Source organism: Paramormyrops kingsleyae, chromosome 3 (genome assembly GCF_048594095.1).
Source record: "Paramormyrops kingsleyae isolate MSU_618 chromosome 3, PKINGS_0.4, whole genome shotgun sequence".
NCBI classification, from domain to species: Eukaryota; Metazoa; Chordata; class Actinopteri; order Osteoglossiformes; family Mormyridae; genus Paramormyrops; species Paramormyrops kingsleyae.
Window position 1 is genome coordinate 21,693,722 of NC_132799.1, and position 13,095 is coordinate 21,706,816.

The 13,095-nt window shown below is 41.6% G+C and overlaps 1 protein-coding gene across 3 annotated transcripts in view; it reads right to left on the minus strand.

The window, feature by feature from the left end:
* The window catches only part of LOC111848991 (heparan-alpha-glucosaminide N-acetyltransferase), a 62,954-nt gene that overhangs the window by 4,435 nt on the left and 45,424 nt on the right, over window positions 1–13,095 (minus strand). For 2 of the 3 annotated variants that reach the window (XM_023821425.2, XM_023821424.2), the window contains 2 exons: window positions 11,425–11,511; window positions 10,541–10,618 (listed from right to left, as the gene is read on the minus strand). In XM_023821425.2, coding sequence (XP_023677193.1) covers window positions 10,541–10,618; window positions 11,425–11,511 — 165 coding nt within the window. Of the gene's footprint in view, window positions 1–9,715; window positions 9,812–10,540; window positions 10,619–11,424; window positions 11,512–13,095 lie in introns of all 3 variants that reach the window. The other variant, XM_023821423.2, reaches the window with a different exon arrangement.

Consider the following 13,095-nt stretch of genomic DNA (forward strand, 5'->3'; position numbering starts at 1 on the left):
GGTAAGAGAGGTGAGTAAGCTGGAGGAGCTTATGAAAGACATAGGCATTGTCATAAAACCCTATTTATGGACAACAAGCTTACAGATGCTGACTTACAGTATATGAACATGTATGAAGAGATCTTCTGGAATAAGTGTGCCCCACCTTGCTACCCTCTATGGCGAAGGTATACCTGAAGATAATCTATGCAACCAGTAGTTGAGGAGTGTTTAAACTATGACTTGGGGGTGCAGGGAGGTTACTTAAAATTAGACAGAAAACCCTAAATAATAATGAAAGTGGGCACTGTAAAAGTTCTACCCTTTGCTGTTTGTACTTAAAAGCTAGGACCATTAGAAACAAAATTTATGATTTATAGGCTTTTATTTCATCAGACTCTTACGACATTATAGGAATATAATATGGATGGTTACACCTAATACCTTGTTCCTTAGGGACCAGATAGGCAAGAAGGAAGGTGGTGTTGCTGTGTATGTAAAATAAAACTTGCAGCCAAGGGAACTCACTGATTAAAAATAAAAGTACAGAAGCTATAAGGGTAGATGCTGAAAACTCAAATGGCCTAATTCTTGGTGTTTGTTATAGAGCACCCAGTGTAGTTGCAGAGGAAAGCAGAATATTATACAATGATATCAGAATTATGAATAATAAAAACAATGTGGTAGTTACGGGTGATTTTAATTTACCTGGGATACAATGGGGCATAGTCTCTGGCTCTACTGAAAATGAACTTGAGATGTTGGAATTGGTAAAGGATTGCTTTTTTACTCAGTTTGTTAAAACCCCTACCAGGGCATAAACCATTCTCAAACTTCTTTTCTCTAATAACCAGGATAGGATTGGAAAATTTCAGGTTTTAAAACCACTTGACAGTAGTGATCATACCATGGTTAAATTTGAGGTTACTTTTAGTGTCTGAAGAGCAAAGTCCAAAGCAAAAATATACAGTGTTAGGAAGGATAACTTTAATGGTATGAGACTGAAACTAGAAACTGTAAACTGGATGGAGAGGCATGGGAATTTTTTTAAAGCACATTATTGAAAGCACAAGGGGACTTCACACCTGTTTAGAGCAAAATTAAATCTAGGGAACTACAACCAAGGTGGTTTACTTGTAAAATTAAGAATAAAGGCAACTGGAAAAGTCCTCTGTTCCACAAATGGAAAATAACAAATGTCGGAATAAATAGGGGTAACATTTTAAACTGGATTTCACAAAGCACTTTTTTACACAGCATGTAGTTAGAGTATGGAATAATCTTCCTGTTAGGTTCCTTTAAATCAGAGCTAGATAAGATTTTAGCAACTCTGAACTATTAGTCGAGTTCTCCCCATAAGACCTTGATGGGCTGAATTGCTTCCTCTCATTTGTAAATTTCTTATGTTCTTATCGGATAATACAGTAGCAAACATTTTTAATTTGGTTTTGGTTAGTCAAGCTGTTTAGTTATGTTCTGGTTAGCCAGGGTGTTTAGTTGTACATAATAATAATTGATACTTTATTAATCCCCGTGGCGAATTGTCTTTACCCCTCCCTGAACTTGCTATTTTTGTTTTTTATTTATTTGTAGAGTAAGTTGTCTGCAAAGGGCAGCCACCTGCAGTGGTGCCCAGGGAGCTGGGGGTTAAGGGCCTTGTTCAAGGACTCACAGAGGCTGAGTTTGAACCAGTGACTGTCTGATTACAGGCACACAGGCTTAGCCCACTAAGCCACACGCCCCACAATATCTGATATCCATTGTCTCTCTTCACTGACTCCCTATTGACACTCACATCAAGTTCAAGTCCCTGGTCCTGACTTGCTGGTCCATCAATGGACAGGCACCCAGAGGCCTCCATCAAGATCTATGTCCCATCTTGCCCCCTTTGGTCAGCAAACCAACACTGCTTGGATCCCCCTCCACCAAGTAAGAAGAGTCACTCCAGATGGTTCTCTTGTGTGGTTACCTGAACCACATCCGGTCATCAGATTCCCTCTCTAACTTCAAGAAAATGCGTCAAGACCCATTTGTTCCAGGAATTCCTCTATTAGCCTGATGCTTTTTTAAAATCCCTGAATGTATTTATGTTTCACTTTTGATTTTTGAAGTCTTATTAGTTTCTTGCTTTATTAGAGGTTCTTGTGTAGTTCCTGCTCCAAAATTTCTTGTACAGTGGTACCTCAGTTCTTGAACTGAGAGTAATTGAACTGAGTTTTCGGACTCATTAGAAGTTGAATTTATTAAAAGTTGAACCAACCAGTTTGAAAAAAAAAAAAGACCTAGAACTTGATCTGAATCTCAGAAGTCGAACCGCGAACGCTGACCTAAGATGACTTGTACGTGCGGGGAAATGTTTCACGGGGCATGTCTCTCAGTGGAAACAAAGCGTAACGCTTCAGTCTCAGCCATGCATTTGCTGTGATAGCATTGTTTGTTGGTGATAGTGCTTTTTTTATTGAAAATACTGTATCAGGTAATACACTGTACTTTATATTGTTTTGGTAGCCATTGCTCACCAAAAAGTTACGCAATAGTTGTACAAATGTTACAATGAACAAATTAACGAATACAGAGTAATAATAAAAATAAACAATGGACCGCATGGGGAAGTCTAGTGTTGACACAGTGTTGGGGCACAGCATGGGGTTATCACGATCTGCCGAGCCAGGACCGGGGAAGCAGGGACAGGACTCAAGCGATCGGGAAACACGGGGTTTAATTGAGAACAGGCAGAACAACACAATGACGTTACAATGACCAAACTGGGGAAACAAACTGAAACGCGGACTAAATACAGAGGACTAATGACAACAACCAGAAACAGCTGATCACACGGGGATTCCACACAAGGTTAACGAGGGGGCGTGGCATACGGAAGGAGCAGACAATCGGGGTAGGACAGGAGTAGTGTTGGGGTACATTCTTTATCGTTTTGGAAGCCATTAAGAAAAAAATGCTCTTCTTGTTTTATCCTGTTCATTTTGTGTTTAAATGCTAAAAAAACATATTTAGGTGTAATTTTTTGGGGCCAGGAACCAATTAATTAGTTTTCCATTATTTCTTATGGGGAAAATTCGATCAGAACTCAAAATTTTTAGGATGTGAACCCGAGTTCTGAATGGATTAGTTTCGAGTTCTGAGGTACCACTGTATTTGTACCTGGACATTCACTGGAAGCTCAGCCTAGCTGCACTTATGCCTAGTCAACATCACGTACTGTATATTTACGTACTGTATGTACTGTCTGCCTTACTTGTACGCCGCTGTAAATGTTTGGTTTAGTAAAGCTGTTTAGCAAAACACTGGGCATAAATTAGGACTGAAACAGTTCTGAAACTAAGACCGACACTGAGATACAAACATTTATGATTATACTGCAGTTATACTGCAGTTCCGGAACACTGAATCGCGACACCCCCCGACTACAACCCACTGCTGCAGGTGCAGCATGTTGAGCTCTCATTACGTTACTAATACTACAAAAGTCATTTTTCATTTCACAATTAACACTATAACACATATATCACAAAATGATTATTCTATTTAAAGTTAGGGCAAGCTGTACATTGTGTAAATATTACACATTACTAGGACTGTAATGGTACACATATTCATTGAGTACCGTTACTATTTTATATGTTTTTTGTATTTTGTACTTTACTTGTATTTTAATTAAATACATTTTCTTACACCGGTATTTGGTATTTTATTTTGTTACATTTCATGAGAAAGTATTTGTAACTTGTAACAGGATACTTTTTGATGTATTTGTGCCCATCTCTAGGGACATGTCCCAAGCTGGTCCTAGTGGCACTGGGAACAGGGGACTGCAACATAATGCATGCAGACACCATAATCAGCATTGTTTCTGGCCATTTCTGCCTCTCCTTCATAGCGTGCTGCCTGAGGGCTCAATGTAATAGACGCCATTTATTTCCACAGCAACAGAATCTGCTATATGAGTCAGCGCACACAGAGTGAAGACACTGATTTGCCACAAGGGAGCAAACAAAACATTTAAAACCGCAAAAAGATGCCAAAATGGCAGCTTGGGAAGTACACCAAATTACAGCTGCCGTGATGATACTGTCACATTGATGGCATTAATCTGCACACAGTGAGTCCCTGAGGCCCAGGTGGGTGTGAGAGGGGGCTGGGGGTTCTTCCTTTCTTCCTGAGCTTGCGCAGCCTTGGGGAGGGATGAGGTAGGGGAAGATGGGAGGGTGAGCAACCTGGAATGGGAGTGATTAGGAGTGTCCTTCTGCTAACTGAAATGCCATCATGGCAGCAGAGGGGTGAAGCTGCACCTATCATCCAGGACAACAGAGTGACACAGAGGAGGTGATACACCTCAGTGGACACTACTTTGAATTGTTCCATTATCCTCTACGTGTCTATTCGGTCTGTTTGGGAATTATTGTTATTATTGCTGCTGTTGTTGTTATGATGCTGTGGATTATTGTATATTTAATCTTGTGATTACATTCTTTTCTGTTTATTATTATTACAGCTATTGTTTTTTTTATTAGTTACGATTTATGCTGTGCTTTCTTATATTCATATGGGTCCTAGGACACAGAGGAGGTGGGACTGACCAATCAGCGTTCTTGGTCCTACCTCCTCTAGTTGCTTAGACCCACCTCCTCCGCAATTTGATTGGTTTTCTCTCTGAACCAATCATTGATACTTCTTCCCTCAGAACATTTTTGTGCAAGTAAAAATGCCACGAGCTGATTATTATCGAGAGAAGTTGCAGTGCAGTGCACGGCTTGATAGTTCCCAGTCTGTACTGAGAACTGAGAAGGGTGGCTGTGAGGGCCCTAAGGGCAGATATGGAGACTTTCTTAGAGGTATCTGTGAGCAAGTGACACACCATCTATGGTCTAGCAACCCATCTCCTGCTTACAGAGGAACTGAAACATTACACACATCCAAATCTGTTTCAGTCTGGGCGAGTGATGGAATGGTCCTTATGGATGACACTGCAGTCATGACTCACTGAGCCAGCTACTTTGAGCAGCTGTTTAAATCTTTTGGGTAGGATGTTGGACATCTCTGGGTCCACAGTTCTTAAATCTGATCCTCCGATTAACTGTGAACAACCCAATCTCACTGAGATTGCACAAGTGGTAAACCAGCTGGGGGTAGAGAAGGTGCAAGAATCTGTTGCTTCCAGGGTGAACTTCTCCAAGCCGGCATTGCAAGCAATCTTTGCTTCTATTTTGGAGATGGGCGTCATACCAATTGACTGGAAAACGGGACTTGTTGTCCATTTCAGTAACAGGAAGGATAACACTGCTCTCAGTGCTGGATAAGGTCCTTGCTTGAGTCATCCTCAACTTGCCCACCTAACAGTGACCAGAGCAGTCTATTTTTATGTCTAAGACATACCATCAACCACATCCTGGCAATGAGGGTTCTCATTGAACGGAAGGGGCGAATATCAGCAGAGGTTCTTTGCAGTCTTTGTCGATTTTAGTGAAGAATTTGACTCGGTTGATCGAGTTACCCTGTGGGACATCCTGAGACTTTATGGGAACCCCCGAAGCTGCTGAACATCATTGACACTCTGTACCTATGGCTGCTGGTGTTGCTGTACATACCATTTTTATCTACTATGCGTGTTCATTAATGTGTCATTGCATGTTTTGACCACCCATGCTCTCTGCCTTCCTTCCAACATGTCCAGATGGGCCCCATTTGAGCGAAAGTCCTGCTTCAGTTACATGGAAGGGTGACATTGTGGATGTGACCAACAAACTGTAACATCGTGGGTACAGACTTCAATCTGCACAGGCTGGCCTAGAATCATTGATGGACTTTGGCTTGACTTGATTATGAAGCAAACCCACTCTTTTCTTTTTCTTATAATGTTAGCATGCTCAGGGGCTTAGACCTTGGTCCCCCAGAGGTTTTTTTTCTCCCTACTTTCTCGTTCCTCTCCTCTATTGTCATCTGGCTTTCATTTATTTCTTTATGTTTCCATTTCCCAGTTTTTGTATTGTTCTCTCTTTATGATGTTGCATTGAACATAAGAACATAAGAAATTTACAAACGAGAGGAGGCCATTCGGCCCATTAAGCTCGTTTGGGGAGAACTTAACTAATAGCTCAGAGTTGTTAAAATCTTATCTAGCTCTGATTTAAAGGAACCCATGGTTTTAGCTTCCACTACAATAGCAGGAAGACTATTCCATACTCTGACTACACGCTGTGTAAAGAAGTGCTTCCTCAAATTTGTTTTAAAATGTTCTCCCGCTAATTTCCACTTATGGCCACGAGTTCTAGTATTTAGACTAATATTGAAATAGTCATTTGGCTGAATCTTATAGACCTGAATCATATCCCCCCTTAGTCTCCTTTGCTCAAGGCTAAACAGATTCAATTCCGCTAACCTCTCCTCATAAGACATTCCTCTAAGACCAGGAATCATTCTCGTAGCTCTTCGTTGCACCTTTTCTATGTCAGCAATGTCCTTCTTGAGGTATGGTGACCAAACCTGCACACAGTATTCTAGGTGGGGTCTTACCAAGGAATTATATAAGTGTAACATCACCTCCCTTGACTTAAACTCCACACACCTAGAGATATAACCCAACATTCTGTTGGCCTTTTTTATTGCTTCCGAACACAGGCGAGAGTGGGACATGGAAGCATCAACATACATACCGAGATCTTTCTCGTAATCAGCTACCCTTATTTCAGTGGAACCTATAAAATATCTGTACTTTATATTTCTGCTCCCTGCATGGATTACCTTACATTTATCTGTGTTAAATTTCATCTGCCAAGTATCAGCCCATTCGCTAATTAAATCCAGATCCTGTTGAAGCCTCTCTACTGCTAGATCAGTATCTGCTACACCGCTCACCTTGGTGTCGTCTGCAAATTTAACCAGTTTACTGTATGTATTTGTGTCAATATCATTAATGTAAATTAGGAACAATAGTGGTCCTAAAATTGAACCCTGCGGTACCCCACTATGAACGGAGGCCCACTGTGACATTGTGCCTCTAATAACTACTCGCTGCTTCCTGTCAGTTAGCCAGTTTTCGATCCAAGCTGCCACAGTTCCTAAAATCCCTGCAGCTTTAAGCTTTAGCAAGAGCCGTTTGTGGGGGACAACATCAAAGGCCTTCTGGAAATCTAAGTAAATCACATCATAGGCCTTTTTGTGATCAATTTCACTTGTACAGTAGCTTCCTCAAAGAACTCAAGTAGATTCGTTAAGCAGGATCTACCTCTCCTAAATCCATGTTGGCTATCCTTTATAATGTTATTTGCATCCAGGTAATCTACCATTACTATCCTGCAAATTAGTGATTTCAGCTTTTAGAGCTCTCTTGGAGTTAAAATAATGGAAGAAACCTTTACTGTCATCCTTAGCCTCCAATGCAATTTTTCTTTCTACATCCCTCTTGGATAGCCTAATGTTATTTTTTAACTCTGCCTGTAGACTTAGATACTCCTGCTTAATTTTGAAATCATTAGTTATTTTCCAATTGTGGAACAGAGCCCTTTTCCTCCTGACTTTATTCTTAATTTCCTTAGTAAACCACCTTGGTTGTCGTCTCCTAGATTTAGTTTTGCTGGAAACAAGGTATGAAGTCCTCTTGCACTTGCAACAATGTGCTTTTGAAAAATTCCCATGCCTCTTCAACTGTTTTGTTATTTAACTCTGTCCAGTTTACAGTTTCTAATTTCCGTCTCATACCATTAAAGTTAGCCTTCCTAACATTGTATACTTTTAATTTCGACTTTGCTCTTCGGACACTAAAATTAACCTCGAATTTAACCATGTTATGATCACTACCGTACAATGGGTCTAAAACCTCTAATTTTCCAATCCTATCCTGGTTATTAGAGAAAACAAGATCAAGAAGGGCTTCTCCCCTGGTAGGAGTATTAACAAACTGAGTAAAAAAACAATCCTGTACTAATTCCACCATCTCAAGTTCATTTACAGAAGAGCCAGAGACTGTGTCCCACTGTATCCCAGGTAAATTAAAATCACCCATAACCACCACATCATTTTTATTACTCATAATCCTGATATCATCATATAACATTCTGCTTTCCTCTATAGCTACATTAGGTGCTCTATAACAAACCCTGACAATTAGGCCATTTGAATCTTTAGCATCAAGTTTTATCCATACAGCTTCTGAATTTTTATTTTTATCAGTGAGTTCCCTTGCCTGCAAGTTTTCTTTTACGTATACTGCAACACCATCTCCCTTCTTGCCTATCCGGTCTCTACGGAACAACGTATAACCATCCATATTGTATTCATCACCATCATTGTCACTCATCCATGTTTCAGTTATTCCTATAATGTCGTAATTGTCTGAAGAAATTAAAGCCTCTAAGTCATTAATTTTGTTTCTAATACTCCTAGCATTCAAATACAGACCACTAATGGTAGGCCTGGCACCTGGGGCGACTGTTGTGAAAGGCGCTATATAAAAATAAATTGAAATTATACCCCACTCAATAGCCACTTAATTCCAGGAAAAATGGGTAAGAATTTTGCTCTTGGCCGATGCTCTTCCAAGAAACAGAGGTAGATTTTTTTAAAGAAATATAAAAATTTCTGCATTTTTTGGGGAGTGTCTATTCCTCTTCTCATCCAAAATTTGTGCAGCTGCACCGAACAGCCGCTCACTCTCCACACTTCTATACAGAGCACAAAGATAAACTTGGGTGCTCATATTTATCATACTGCTCTTGGTGGAGGTGCAAATGTCTAATGAGGTTCATGGTGTTGAATGCTTTAGCAGGTGATCCTCCATGAACAACTGCTTTTGCACATATGTTGCATATTGCAAACAGATATCTAGTAAAACTGCCAGACCGGAGATGACATACTGCTGCTGATGTGCTTGAAAATTCATTAGTTCCAAATGGCCGTTTGCAACTTGAAATGTTCATAAGTTGCTATTCATCATTTTAAGCGTGTACACAAATACAAAAAACTAGGATGCTGGGAGTATGCACGCTACGCTGCTGCACAGTGGAAGTAGCAGGCAGAAGTCGTACTAGGCGGAATTGGCGTGCAGAAAAAAAATTGATGCTGCGGACAGGAAACAGGAGCCCAATGATCACAATTTGGACTTACGGTTCTCTTCGTTCAGATGTCTGAAAGTTCATAAGTTGAAAGTTCGTAAGTAGAGGAGCGTTTGTATTGTGAATCATCCACAAAATCGGCATTTGAGATCGAGAAATTAAAAATCAGAACATCTCTAATTTCTATAATGAAGATACAGAAAGTGAAACATTTTTAAGATTCAATGAAATATAATTCCTGGCAGCCAAAGTTAGGCTCAGGTTAGACAGTTCTCAGCTCTGAAATGAATTGCCATGTTTTGGGGATTTTCTAGCAGGACCTGCTCTTCAGTGCTGACCCGCCACCCCAGCAGTGAGACCCCAGCCAGACTGTCCTGCTCTGTCACCAGGCTGCGAATTGTGGCCTTCAGACCAGCACAGTGGCAGACAACAGCTGTGAGATACACATCATTGCTCACCCTGACGATGTTTAAGCTTTATGAGAAAACCTAAGTGTGAGGCCAGGTGAGTTGGGTAGTTTCCAGCTTTCTCTCATTTTTCAGAACGTTCCAGTACTCTTCTGGAGTCCTGTGTGTCCAATGAGTTTGTTTATGTGGCCACTTCAAAGAAGCCGGAATTTGATTTCACATTTCCTGAGTTTTCCTGAGGGAGCTACACTTCTCAAGTACCTTTCCTAGGCAGCTGGTTGGGATCCAAAACACAGAAACCTTCCCAAGGACACACTCATGCTTCTCTGTCCGCCTGGAGGTTTTGTCTTTCTCCCCCTGTACTCACACAGACATGTGAGGTCAGCCACTCTGAAGCCCCCCCCAAATGGCCGTAAAGCCAAGGCAACTACAGGAGACTAAAACAAACAAGTGCCAGACATGTAAGGGACAATGAAGTAAAGAACACGAACATCTCAGGAGAAAAGGGAAAAGGTGAAGAACTAGGAGGCGAAGGGCAAAGACCTTGAGAGCAGGAAGATAAAGAGCAAGGACTTGAAGAGTGGGGAGGTGAAGGGCTAGGAGGTAAAGAGCAAGAAAGTGAAGAGCAGGAAGAGAAAGAGTGAGGAGGTGAACAGAGAGAAAGTGAACAGTGGGAAGATGGCGAGCAAGGAGGTGAAGAACGAGAAGGTAAAGGTGAGGAGGGGAAGAGCAGGAAGGTAAAGAGCAGAAAGATGAAGAACGAGGAGCTGAAGAGTGAGGAGGTGAAGAGCAAGGTTGTGAATAACAGGAAAATTAGAAAGATGAAGTGCAAGGGGGTGAAGAGTGAACAGGTAAAGAAAAAGAAAGTGAAGAGTGAGGAGATGAAGGTTGAGGAGGTAAAGAGTAGGAAGGTGAAGAGCTCTACACATACTGCACACACACAGTACCTACACAGTACATATATAATACACACTCTATATACACTGAACACAAACTGAACATAAACTAAAGCTGCACAGAGATACAAATGGACTTCTGTTGAAATTGATTAGTAAATACTTCTTTGAAATTAAAGGCTCTTCTTACCATCATAACGGCGTAAATTAGGAATCTTTTCAGGATACTGAAATGGTTCTTGCGGAAATAAAGCATAATCTTCCCAGCCTGTGGACACATAGTGACTGTTTGAGATTCGAGCAGTGATTAAGTGTTATTTGAAGGACATTTTTAATGTAGAACAGGAAAACACCCAGGACTGTACTGATATGGACCTATTACAACAGCCTCGAATTTAAAAAGTGACTCAAACTGTCCCAGACATTCAGCCATGACATAATGTGCATTATGCTGCTCTGGCCCTCTTCCCCTACATCACCACTGATGCCTTCATTAATAACGTGAAATGTAAGTCTGGATTGCTCTGTTTCTAGGCAATCAATCTGAGTGGTCTTAGCGATACTGGCATCCTGTTTGTGTCTGAAGCTGCTGCAACAAGGAGTGGCCACATTTTCTGATTTATTTGGTGATGATTAAAAAATTCAGGCCGGGAACACTGACACCAGGAGTGTGAGGAAAACAATCTGAAGACACCTGGTGTACTTTGTGAGAGTCACTGACAGAAGGAGTCAGCAGCTGCCCCAGTGTGGGTGCTACAAAGAGGCCTAAAAGGAACATGCACATCATCAAAGTGTGAGTGCTTAAGGCACTGTCCTCACCTTCCAGCCTGGCCTGGGTGTATTAACAGGCAGCAGCTGCTAGAGTGAGAAATACCCCATAATCCTAAGCCTTTAGGAAAACATCCCTGACACCACACTCCTGCATCCTTAGCCAAATGCTAAATCATATCCTTATAACTCCAAATAAAAGGAAAAAGTTACATTACAAATTAATGTACAAAGTAAATTGTTTTAATGCTAATTTAATGGTCACTGCCTCCCATTTAAGTGGCAGGTTTCTTTCTTACCCCTTACCTGCATCCCAGTGAACCCCATAACCACACTGTTAATGGCGCTGAGCACCCCTTCTGGGTCAAAGGGCACTGTCGTGTGGTACATTTCCTGCAGGGCACAGACAGCATGCAATGTCAGCGTACAATACCTATCCCCTTACCCCAGAAAATGCAGCTCTGGGCAACAGGCTGTGAGGGTTCCCTGGGCTTTGTCCTTGAACTATAAGTCTACTCTTGGACTATGAGGCCGTGTCTGTAAGTCAGCCCTGGTTCCTTGGGCCACGTCCATGGGTTGCACCACTTCCCTGGTCCGTGTGTGTTGGCTGTGAGTTGGCTCTGGTTCCCATGGGTCATGTCTTTGTGTTGCCCTCTGTTCCAAAAGCTGTGTCTGTGAGCTGTGAATTGGCCCTGGTTCTGCAGCTTGTATCTGTGAATTAGCCTCAGTTACCAGGGCCATGTCTGTGGGCTGTAAATTGGTCCTGGTTTCACAGGCCGTGTCTGTGTGTCAACCCCGATTCCTTGCGCCATGTCTGTGGGCTGTAAGATGGCCCTGGTTTCCCTGGCTGCGTCTATGATTTGCCTGGTTCCCTGGGTGATGTCTCTGAGGTGTTCCTCTATTACTCTGATAGTTTACAGTGTCTGTCTGGTCAATGTGGACCTGCAGGCCTTTGCCATACTGACTGTCTATGGTGAAATTTAGTAACCCCCGCCTAACCCATGTAGGCCCATGATCCCCCAGTGGGGCCGAAGTAAAGCCTGATGCCATTCCGTGCAGTCTGAGCCCACCCCTGGTGAAAATGCAGTGATGAAGAATCCCTTCAGGCATAAAAGTGCTGTGGTGAAATGAGGCAGAAAGGCAGCATTTAGTGGTTCTGCAAATGGACAGTAAGCCAGTGAAGTACACCACTCCCAGTATGGGGTAATTCTGTGACAAATCATGACTCGTTTGGACCTCATCATCACATTTTAACTTGGCATGCTGATTTGGTCATATGACATTGCATGTATCTTGGAGCATTAAGGGAGATTAAAGAGAAAATTTTGAACATACTGGGAGGGGAGCTATGACTTTGACTGGCTATATCTCCATTAATATAACTTACACAGAAATGATTCTTATGTCATTTTAGAGCTCTTTTCCATCTCAATATTTTGTGCGTTATCTCCAAAATGAAAAATTACCATGTTATGAGTAATTATAATTAGGGATGCACCAACCCCACTTTTTCTATTCCCGTTACCCATACCTGGGTTTTGGGTATTGGCCTATACCGATCTAAGTACCGATCTGATACCAGTGTTTAATTAGTAAGCTGCTGGCTTTTGCCTCACTGTGTGGAAGATACTGTGATTATTCATTTATGTGTAAGGCAACATCAGACTTAACTTAAACCTCAAACAAAGATTTCCTTTGTTCAAAACAAAATGTAACATATGCATATATATATATATATATATGTTATATCCAAAGTCCATTATATCCAGAGTTGCTGTATGCCCAGAATACAAGTACAAGACACCATTTACTCATGCCACACCCCAGCAGACACACTTGTGGTATAGATTATTATATTGTACATGTAGTAATCCAACTTTACCTAACCAGATGCGTGACTATTAATAATCCTGACTACGTATCTGCGCTGGATATCACCAGCACGCCACGTACCTTGTAGGCGGAGCCTGCATGTCC